The sequence below is a fragment of the Onychomys torridus genome, chromosome 2 (assembly GCF_903995425.1).
Source record: "Onychomys torridus chromosome 2, mOncTor1.1, whole genome shotgun sequence".
In the NCBI taxonomy this organism is placed as follows: Eukaryota; Metazoa; Chordata; class Mammalia; order Rodentia; family Cricetidae; genus Onychomys; species Onychomys torridus.
The window spans coordinates 106,082,801-106,093,906 of record NC_050444.1 but is presented as its reverse complement, the minus strand read 5'-3'; the positions used below and the strand labels follow the sequence as shown (position 1 = coordinate 106,093,906).

Genomic DNA, 11,106 nt, shown 5'->3' with positions numbered 1-11,106 from the left:
ATATTTTTCAGTCCATTGAGAATCCGTCTAAAGTGGTGCCCAAGGTCTCATATCTCCCATTTCCTCTACCTCATTTCACACTATCTTAATCTGTCCTTCTGTGTCTGGCCTCCTGTTTTACTCCTAGCCATGTGATGATGTATGCTCAGATCATGATGGACATATTTGCCTACATCACTTAGTATTTATGTCTTTTAACAGTTGTCTTTGAAAAACTTAGGTCTTTAATTTTTCCAGAATGGAGCATCTGTAGAATAAATATTTTCCTTCATATATGGGCTACTTTCAACATAACTCAGATATGTTAATAGAGTCTGTGTTGTTTTACTGTATTCAACTAAAAATTCTAATGACTATAAGGAAAATAAAAGAAGTGGCCAAGATCAGAGGCATAAAGGAATGTCTAATAGGTAATATGTTCTCAATTTTGGCTATTATTTTCTTATTTTTATTTGAAAGTATATGTGTTAGAGAGCAAATAATCATATCAACATTTTGGCTCCTTTCTTCAAACAGAATATTGATTACTATAAAAAATGGAAATCAGGAGCTGGAGAGATGGCTCAGCAATTAAGAGCACTGATTGCTCTTCCAGAGGACCCAGGTTAAATTCTCACTACCCACATGGCAGCTCACAACTGTCTGTAACTCCAGTTCTAGAGGATCCAGCATCCTCACACAGATATACATGCAGGCAAAACATGAATACACATAGAATAAATATAAATAAATAATTTTTGAAAAAGAAAAGCAAAGCTTTCTAATCTTGCTCCCATTTGATTTTTCTTCCCTCTGTGTAGTGATGAAATTTTTATTTACATAGCCTGTCTTTTTCCGATTCTTTTTTGTAAACATAGAAATTCGACTTCCACCCTTAAGATTCTTGAAAATTCTATTCATCAGCATCACTAATAATGTTCATGTCATTAACTCTAAAAGTGTTTCCAAGTGCTTCTGCCCATGTTCCCTCCATCCTTAGTACCTGGCTTTCTCCCTCTCAGTCAGACCCTCTGTTTCACTTGGTGTTTTCTTACTTGGTCATTGAGTACTGCTGCTTCCTGGTGCTCCCCATGGGCTGTTTCTACTTCTCATTCCATGTGTGGGAACTTCACAGCCAGGAGCTCATGACCTTGGAAAGAAAAGGTACTCCCCTGGCTGGTTGGAGCCCAGTCCTTATGATGGGATGCCTTGCTCAGCCTTGATGCAGAAGGGAGGGTCTTGGTCCTGCCTCAACTGAATGTACCAGGCTTTGTTGACTCTCCATGAGAGGCCTTACCCTTTTGGAGTAGTAGATAAGGGATGGGTGAGGGGGGAGGGATATTGGTGGGGGGAACAAAAGGAGGGATGGGAGGAGGAACTGTGGTTGGTATGTAAAATGAAAAAGAATTTTAAATCATTTTTTTTTTAAAAGAAAAGGTGCTCCCAACTATTCTGGAATATTTTAATTTTAAAGATTTATTTATTTATTATGTATACAGTGTTCTGCCTGCGTATATGCCTGCAAGCCAGAAAAGGGCGCCAGATCTCATTACAGATGATTGTGAGCCACCATGTGGTTTCTGGGAATTGAACTCAGACCTCTGGAAGAACAGCCAGTGCTCTTAACCGCTGAGCCATCTCTCCAACCCAAGTGTGTAGCCCAGGCTGGCCTCGAACTCGTGATCCTCCTGCCTCTGCCTCCGTCAGCAAATCCTACTGGCGTGTGCCACCACAACTGGCTATTTTAATTTTGATATGCTGTATTATTCTTTACTGTTTCCACCCTCTGTCCAGTCTAATCTAATTAAATCCCATTTTAGGGAGCTCCATGTCTGGTTCACTAAAAAGACCTGGAACTGAGCCAAGAATATAATAATTAATCAATGAAGATTTGTTGCATGAACTAAAATCACAGGGACCAGTACAGGTTGCATGCTTTCTAGGCTGTGGTCCTTATTTCTTTTGAATGATGTTTACTGAAAAAAAATTGAAATAAAATAGACTTCATCTTAATTCTAGCTATGACTAATTAATAGGGGGATGCTGCAGAATATGTAGAAACTAATTAGTCATAGCTCAGCGAGAAGACTGCTATACTCTATCAATAATGTTACATCTAGTACAAACAACATAATAGCATTAGTTGAGGATGGGCCGGGTACCATACACTGTACTCAGAATATCAAGTGGGTTATCTTAGATTTCATAATATTCCCTGAGATATCACCATTATCCTTGTGTTAACACGGATGCAGTGGAGACACAGGGAAGTTACTAGCTGTCCAAGACTATATTCAAGCAAGTGAAACCAGTGAGACTCAAACCTCACCTATCACACATACTCTGGCCAACACATTTATACATCATGTTACCCTTTTAATAAAGAGTGATGCCCTTCATCTTCATCATGTGTTTGTCATTCTTGGCCTGAATTAAAATTACTGGAAGGTGATGGTGATGATGATGATGATAAGCAGTGTAGAAAAAAGGATATTCTTAGCCTGTTTGGGCTCAGTGGCCACATCTTAAATAGTAATTGTTTAGTTTAAAATGTATGCATATACTACTTTCAACTCTGAAATGATTACAAATCTGAACATTCAGCAGGAAGAACCTTCTTTTGAAAACCACTTCAGTGAGAGGCACCAGAGGTAATGTTTTAATCCTACTGTATATTTGTTGTAATAAGGACATTCCTCCCATACAGCTACAATGAATCACCAAATTCTGAACTTGGCGGTGACATTGAACCACACAGAGGCAGTCTTCATGTTTAGGTTTATCTATCTAGTCCCAGTGAGACCTGTGCAGCATAATGGTTCATAACTGGTTGTCACATCTTTTTTTCTCTTTAGTCTGAGACAGTTTCTGGGTCTTTCTTTGTCATGACTTTGAGAGATTTCAAGATGTCTATGGTCCTGCTGAAGGCATCCTGCTGAAGGTCTATGATCCTGCTGAAGGCATCCTGATGAAGGTCTATGATCCTGCTGAAGGCATCCTGCTGAAGGTCTATGGTCCTGCTGAAGGCATCCTGCTGAAGGTCTATCTATGGTCCTGCTGAAGGCATCCTGCTGAAGGTCTATGGTCCTGCTGAAGGCACCCTCCATATGTGTCTTCTTGTTCTTCTTAGGCCCTAATGTCTCATGGCTGGTTATCTCTTCACAGGGACACTTACCTCCCCCTTTTTGAGCTCCAACAATGTGGGCCCCTCTCCACCTCCAGCACAATATGTTAAAGCATGGTGACTAAATTTTGGGAAAGGGAGAGGGAATCAGAGATTAGATGTTATTAAGACCACTTCCCACTCTGAAATTCTATAATAGATAAAATAGTTAAATATTTGCAAATTCATGCTCAGAAAATAGGCTAGGAATGAATTGACATTGTTGGCACAAATGGCCATGTTTAAAATAATCACTAACACCAAGTAAAGGTTGGGCATAAATAGCTTTGAGTAGGGGCAGTAGATGTGGCATATATGTGAATATGGTTGGAAGTGCAAGATCTGAACATGGGCAGAGCAGTCAGGATATGTTTAGCCACAGCAGCTCCCAAAGGGAGAGCAGATAATAGTGGAAGGTGGCTAGAAAATAAGTAAATATCTGTCAGTGTTGTTCAGGCCAGAAAGCAAAGTGTTAACTAATGAGCATCTTAATATGTGTCGAAGACATTAGTGATTGCTCTGGAACCAATTCATGTGGTCTGTTAATGTATTGATTACCCAGTATCACCCAGTTCCATAGATGCTAAAGCTCATTATTTTGCTTGCCCATTGAGGAGCAGACACTAGGTTACAGGTAACTTATGTTATGCCACCGTCTTTTGGTTGAATTTAAATGCCTTCTTCACTCATCAGAACTATTTTTGATATCTTTTAAACACAGAGTATTAGAATTTTAATAAAAATTAGTATGCTTTTGGATAAAAGGTAATGATAAATAACTCATAGAAATTTAGAAGTGAAATATATACATAGTTATATAATAAATTAAGTTAAGGACATGTAAAATTCACACTAGCTGAAGACGGACTACCATCATTAATTCTGCATTTTTGCTAAAGATTTTTGTCATACTCGGTAATGTTTAACATCATCCTTTTCTGCATCCCAACACCTCACTACTATTCCTCCCTGGATGCAGGGTAAGTGTGCAGCAAATCCTCCTAACAGAGTCCTTACACTGGGTAAGTCCCTTCTCAAGGGCCCTGAACATCAGATATGGTACTCTACGCACATTCATTTAACTACATGCAAGCATTTGTGCACATGTGCCCACACTCCACTGTGATTATTTTAAACATGGCCATTTGCACCAACAATGTCAATGCAGCAGAGCCCTCCTGAACCACTATCATGCCTGATATCATGAAGAAAACAGTGCTTTGGAGTAAGAGAAATTTGAGCTTCAGAAGAAAAACACAAAATTTTTGAATGTACTAAAGGGAGACAATAGATTCTTACACAATCAAGTATCTTTTCTCAATCATGCCAAGCAAGTGTGCATTCCTTTGCTGTATCTGTGTAACAATTAGTGATTCTGGGAGATAGTTTATTAGGTTGGCATTTGAAATAGCTGCATGTGGAGGAATGTTTTTGTAATATTGAAAATCTGGCCAGGCGGTGATGGCACACGCCTTTAATCCCAGCACTCGGGAGGCAGAGCCAGGTGGATCTCTGTGAGTTCGAGGCCAGCCTGGGCTACCAAGTGAGTTCCAGGAAAGGTGCAAAGCTACACAGAGAAACCCTGTCTCAAAAAAGAAAAAAAAATCTGTATTTATTTTTGCCTAAATATAGTATGCTTTAAATGTAATAATATTCCTTTAGATTATCATTCATTTGGATTTTGGTAAAGTTCTAGTCCTGACTAGGCTACATAGCAAGATACTGTTTAAAAAAAAAAAAAAGAAAGAAAATACAGAGAAGACAAGATAACTTCACTTGAACATGAACATGCACACACCATACACACACAAACACAAAGATAAAAAATCAAAGGCTGTCAGATCAGATAAAACATAAATACCAGCATATGCTACATAAAGAAAATCACTTCAAATATAAACCCATTGGGATGTTTACAAGAAAAACACACAAAAAAGAGAATCATGCAAACATTAATCAAAACAAAGCATAAATATACATCAGGAAAAAGGTAATTACAGAATAAGAACAAGATGAAGAACGTTTTAATTTAGTCAGCTCATCAAGATTACATAATAACACAAAATGTGTTATACATAATGCAGTTTTAAACACATTATGTAATTGAAAGGGAGAAAAACAAATCTAAAATCACAGCTGGAGATATCAAGATATCTGTGGGGGAAAGCTTTGTCTCTGTCTCTGTCTCTGTCTCTCTCTCTCTCTCTTTCTCTCTCACACACACACACACACACACACACACACACACACACACACACATTCATGCAGGTACTCTTAAGACTTTTTTCTTGACAGAGCACAACATCAGGAAAATATGGAAATGTTCAACACTATCAACCACAGGAACTCATCTGACATCCATAGAACAGTCCCCCCTACAAAAGTAGAATTATTTCAAGTTCACCAGGAACATCACCAAGGTAGAGCATACTCTGATACATAAAAACCAATAAACTCAAACTTTATTCTTTTTTATTATTTTATTTAAGAAATTTTGTATTTATTTTACATATCAACCACAGATCCATCTCTCATCCCTCCTCCTGCTCCTCCTCAAGTCTTTCCCACTCCATGCCCTTCTCCAAAAGGGCAAGACCTCCCATAGGGAGTCAGTAAAGCTTGGTATATTCAATTGAGGTAAGACCAAGCCCCTGCCCCCTGCATCAAGGCTGAGCAAGGCATCCCACCATAGGTAATGGGCTCCAGAAAGCCAGCTCATGCATCTGGGATAGATCCTGGTCCCATTGCCAGGGGCCCCTCAAACACACCAAGCTACACAACTGTCTTCCATATAAAGAGGACCCAGTCTGGTCCCATGCAGGCTCCATAGCTGTTGGTCTAAAGTCTGTGAGTTCCTATGAGCTTGGTTCAGTTGTCTCTGTAGATTTTCCTATCATGATCTTGACCCCCTTTGCTTATAGACTCCCTCTTCCCTCTCTTCAACTGGACTCCCAGAGCTTGGCTTGATGCTTAGCTGTGGATCTCTGCATCTGCTTCTATTAGTTACTGGATGAAGGCTCTCTTGGTCCAATCAGAGCTAGCAGAGTCTTTAATCACAACATTCAAATTAGAAATCAATAACACAAAACTATCTGGAAAATTCCCAAATGTTTAAAAACCAACATAACTTTAGATCATTATTGTAAACTGAAAGAAATTTGTGTGAAGGGAAATTATTTAGCACTGTTTTGGGGAGTATAAATTAGTATGATAATAGAAAATAGTAGGGGGTTCCTCAAGACATGGAAAGTAGAACTACCATGTGATTCAGTAATCTCACTACCAAGTATAGATCTTGGGGAAAATAAAAGCAGTCTGCGGAAGAGGTATCTTCATTCCTGTATTTACTGTGCAATTACAATAGCCATGGAACAGAAACAAGCAGCCCCACCCACAGATGAATGAATGAGGAAAATGGTGTACATACACCGTGAAATGGTTTGGCCTTATGAAAACACAAGGAGGTGCTGAAGAAATGGTTCGGTGGTTAAGAGCACACACTCCTTTTGGAGAGGACCCAAGATCAGTTTCCAGCACACATTTCAGGCAGCTTCCAACTGCCGGTGACTCCAGTTTCAGGGGTCCTAGGCCCCCTTCTGTCTCCACAGGCTCGTGTACTCGCATGTACTACTGCTGCCTAATCACCCCAACACAGGTGATTTTTTTTTTGATGTTTAAATCTTTTTTAAAAAAAGAAGAAAGTTATGCCATTTATAATAGCATGGATGGAAAGGGAGATAATTATGCCACCTGAAATCAGCCGGGTACAGAGAGCCAAGCACCTCGCATGTGGAAACTAGAGATGCTGATCTCAGAGAGGTAAAGAATAGAACTGTGGTGAGGGACACTGAAGATGAATAAGAAGACAAAAGGCTGGAGGGAGACCCACCAACAGCTACTGAGCTCCAGTTAGATGGATGACAGCTAAAAATAGTAACGGGTATTTCTGAAAACTTGAATAAGAAGACTTAGAACGTCTTTGCCATAAAGCAACAATAAATGAGAAGATAGATGTGTTTACCGTGATTTGATACATATATTAAAATATCAATGGCACTCAACATACATTGTTAAATATATATATATATTTAAAGGTGCCTTTCTCATAGTGGCAATAATAGATGCAACTTAGCTAGAAAAGAACTTATGTTTGCTCACAGTTCAGAGTGTCATGGCAAGAAAGGCATGGCAGTGGGGAAAGCATGGTGGGAGGAGAGCTCACAGCACAGCTTCATCACATCCCACAGCTTAAAAACAGAGAAGGGGCTGGAAGTGGGGCTGGCTTATAACCCTTAGGGCCTGCTCCAGCAGCCTGTGTACATCAGACTCCATGTCTCAGAGGTTCCATATTGCCTCAAAATAGTGCCACCACCTGGGGAGGAATGTCCAAACATAAAGGAAACAGGTCACAATCAAGCCGCAAAATAGGCTAAAACAAGTTAATTTTAGAATGAAGTATAAGCTACTGAAAGTTAAATTTTATTTGTTAGGACAAATCTATGTGAAAGCCTTGATTATAAATCAGAGCTCATTACCATTTAATATTCTTTCCCCAAAGCTCCACATTGAAGGTATATGTTGAGACTACTTAAGTTCCATTATCCAAACATTTAATGAGACAACAAATATTTAAAAGGTTTGTGTGTTTTAGCACGTAATTGTTTCACCCAAAAACTGCCTTCAGAGAAATAATCAGAGATTTAATGTGCTGTATCATTTTATGGTAGGACACATTACTTCACTCAGTGAATATTTATTAACATTTACTATGGCAGTGTAGGTATAAGCTCATTTGTTTTATATTCTTAAGAGACTTTTAATTTGAGGAGGTTGTAAGACAGGTAGATGAAATGCTCCACATATGTTAGATATTTTAAAGGGGGTACAAAGTACACTGGGTTTCCAGAAGAGAGAGAGGAGAGGGACACAGAGAGAGACAGAGAGAGAGGAGGCTGGGCCTCGGATAGGCCATAGTCACTAAAGAAGCACAAGAGATGCTTCAGAGAGAATCATCAGCAAACACACCAGCTGTGTTATGGGGCACTGAGTCTTACTTCCTCTGGAGTCTGGTTCCCTCAACTACACTTACTACAAGTGGGGGTGAAGCCAAGAAGGTAGGTAGAAGACAGAGACTTACTCAGGAGGGTCTTAGCAATGTGGAGCTGGGTATTCGTCATTCAAGAGCCATTACTGCTATAGAGATGTTCTCGTTGGTTTACCATAGTCGCAGCTGGCCTAGGGAAAATGGACCAACCACCTGCCTCCATCTCTTCTCATACATCATTTTATCACTTACCGGGTTTCGTATGTTTGTAGAGGAACCAACACATTTGTAGCCATTACATTGCTCTTGTAGGTTGTTTCTACTCTGCCGCTCTCATGAGACTATAGCCACATTCTCTTGATAATTTTTACTTTTATCTTATTTTATAAGCTAAAATATTAATATTAAATGGATTTGATGAGATACAAAACAATCCTATTTCCAGATTACTTGTGCACATTGGCAGTTCTACTTGAAGTTTCAAAGTGATCAGCCTGTGGATTTTAATGTTTACCTCTGAGTGTGGTCAAAGTATTGCTAGGCTTTGATAAATAATACTCCACGAAATAATATAGCTTTAAAAAAAAAGCTTCCTCTCAATAAAAGAACATTACTAAGCCTGACTGAACACTTAGAAGGTGCAGTGTGTTAAATGAAACCTTGTATGTAATAAATAATGAGGGTAGTAGCGGATCAGATTGGACAACTGTAATTGTCTCCAGAAAAGCAGACAGTGAGTCCTGCTCTTTCAATACTTGCTCAAACAGCCAACACAATGGGGAGAGTAAAGGAAATGTTCCATAAAAACCTTGAAGTGGGAACTAGAAAACCGAAGACATTAACTTGGGGAAATGACACACAAGGAAGCAGAGGCAACAGAAAGAATGCTGCTGTCCATCATATTCTGAGATAAATGAAAGACAAACATTTCCTAGAACTGGAGTTTCACAAGGTGAGCATAGAGAGCGGTGTTTCTGTCCTTCACCATGCTCCTCAAACAGCTCCCTGAAACGGTGTTGCTGCTGTTGGCTTTTTGCACTGTCTCCTCCCTAGACTCGAAATTGATTCTCTTCCAATCAAGAATGGATGGAGAAAGTCTTCAGCTACTGAAAGCTTTGCCAATCTCATCCAGCCAGCAGTGTCTAGCACACAGGAAAAATTTCCTGCTTCCTTGGCAGCCTGTGAGTCGTCACCAGTACCAAAAGGGACATGCCCTGGCTGTTCTGCACGAGATCCTCCAGCAGACCTTCAGCCTCTTCCAGACACATATTTCTCTGGGCATTTGGGAGGAAAGCCGTATAGAGAGAGTCCTAGCTGCGCTTCACCAACAGCTGACATACATGGAGTCACTAGCTGGGCTGAAAGCAGAGCCGAAGAGTGGAGGCTCCAGTGTGCAGAGCCTTAGGTTACAGATTAAAGCATACTTCAGGAGGATCCACGACTACTTGGAAAACCAGAGGCACAGCAGCTGTGCCTGGATCATTGTCCAGGTAGAACTCAACCGCTGTATGGTCTTTGTGTTCAGGCTCACAGGATGGCTGAGCAAACAAGCACTAGACCCTTGAACACTGTGAAGCAAGAGCCAACGAGGGGTTTTAAAAGCATGGGTTGGTGGCAGAGTGAGAGTGAGCCATAGAGTGGCTCGCTCTATGAGCATTGCCCTTTCGTCTTTGGGCTGCCTTGTTGTTGCTTCTGCGGGTCTTTAACTGTGTCTGAAGAGTGCATGAGTTGGCCACAGGTGTTTTCATTTTGCCATGCCATGTTATGTTTTCTACCAATTTTAATTTATTTGAGAATTAAAATGAATTCATTGAAATTTTATCATTGTTTCTTCAAATGGTGAGTTTTCACAGAATTGTGCAGTTAGATACGATGAACTATGCCTTTAATGTAGTGAGCATTCCTTAACATACAGCATTCATTCCAATGAATTCCTTGTTTACCAGAAATTGTTAGAGGCAATGAGTAAGATTTGAAACTAGCATCAAATACTGAATATTTCTGTTACAAGAGACTAATATAAATATGGCCAAAAGACATGAACAATTTGCAAAGGAATTAAAACAGATTTAATCTCACTCTCATATAATAATAATAATGCAGATTACAACTAAATAACATGCCATTTAACCTACTAGGTAACTCCTCAAGTTTTAATTAAGAAAAATAGACTCACAGACTGCTGAGGAGGCAGGAAATTTTTCTGGATTGATTGGTAAATGCTCTTATAATTTGCCAGATCAGCAGAAGTTGGTACAAGCCATATTTAAGCAAGGGAACATGATTCTGCTGAAGAGAATGAGGAGACAATTCCCCTACAAAAATACATAAAGCAAAAAAAACTAGGAAAATGTGTAAAAGTGGCATATTTGGGCAAAACCATGAAATAACTTTAATATTTGTATTTACTATCCATGAAGAACTGAAGGACACATGAAATATAAATTACTGTACTGTAGAGGAAGGAACAGCAGCTTTGGGGATGCAGACTGGGGAAGGAGAGTTTTTACTCTTGTTTCTAAGTGGTAATTTTGAGTCATGTGAATATTACAAATTAAGTCTAATGTATCTAGCTAGTTAGAACTATCAGAAGTATCAGTGAAAGAGCCTTGCTGCTGAACGAAGGTGCTAGCTGAAGGCCAGAGGAAAGAGGACTGAAGCAGCCTGCTCTTGGCAGGCAGTGGCTAGGAGGTGGAGTGTGAGGAGGAAGCTATCATGCCACAGGGAGGGATTTCTGCTTCAGGAAGGGTCTGCTGGTGACAGGATTGCATCTCTCCTAGGCAAGCCTTTTAAGAAGTCGTCACAAAGCAATGTGGAGCAAAATGTCTGAAGTCCACTGAGACTTGGTATCTTTGCTACATTATTCAAATACAAGCAGCAAGGCAAGGGATGTAAGCCCCATAGCTACTTCACAGTCATT

General features: G+C 39.8%; 1 protein-coding gene across 1 annotated transcript; it reads left to right on the top strand.

Annotated features, from left to right (window-relative positions):
* Positions 1-9,167: 9,167 nt before the first annotated feature.
* On the top strand, positions 9,168-9,806 carry Ifne (interferon epsilon). Its single transcript, XM_036177594.1, has one exon. It carries the CDS (start codon positions 9,173-9,175, stop codon positions 9,749-9,751), a length of 579 nt encoding a protein of 192 aa, XP_036033487.1. The 5' UTR covers positions 9,168-9,172; the 3' UTR covers positions 9,752-9,806.
* The last annotated feature ends 1,300 nt before the right edge of the window (positions 9,807-11,106 follow it).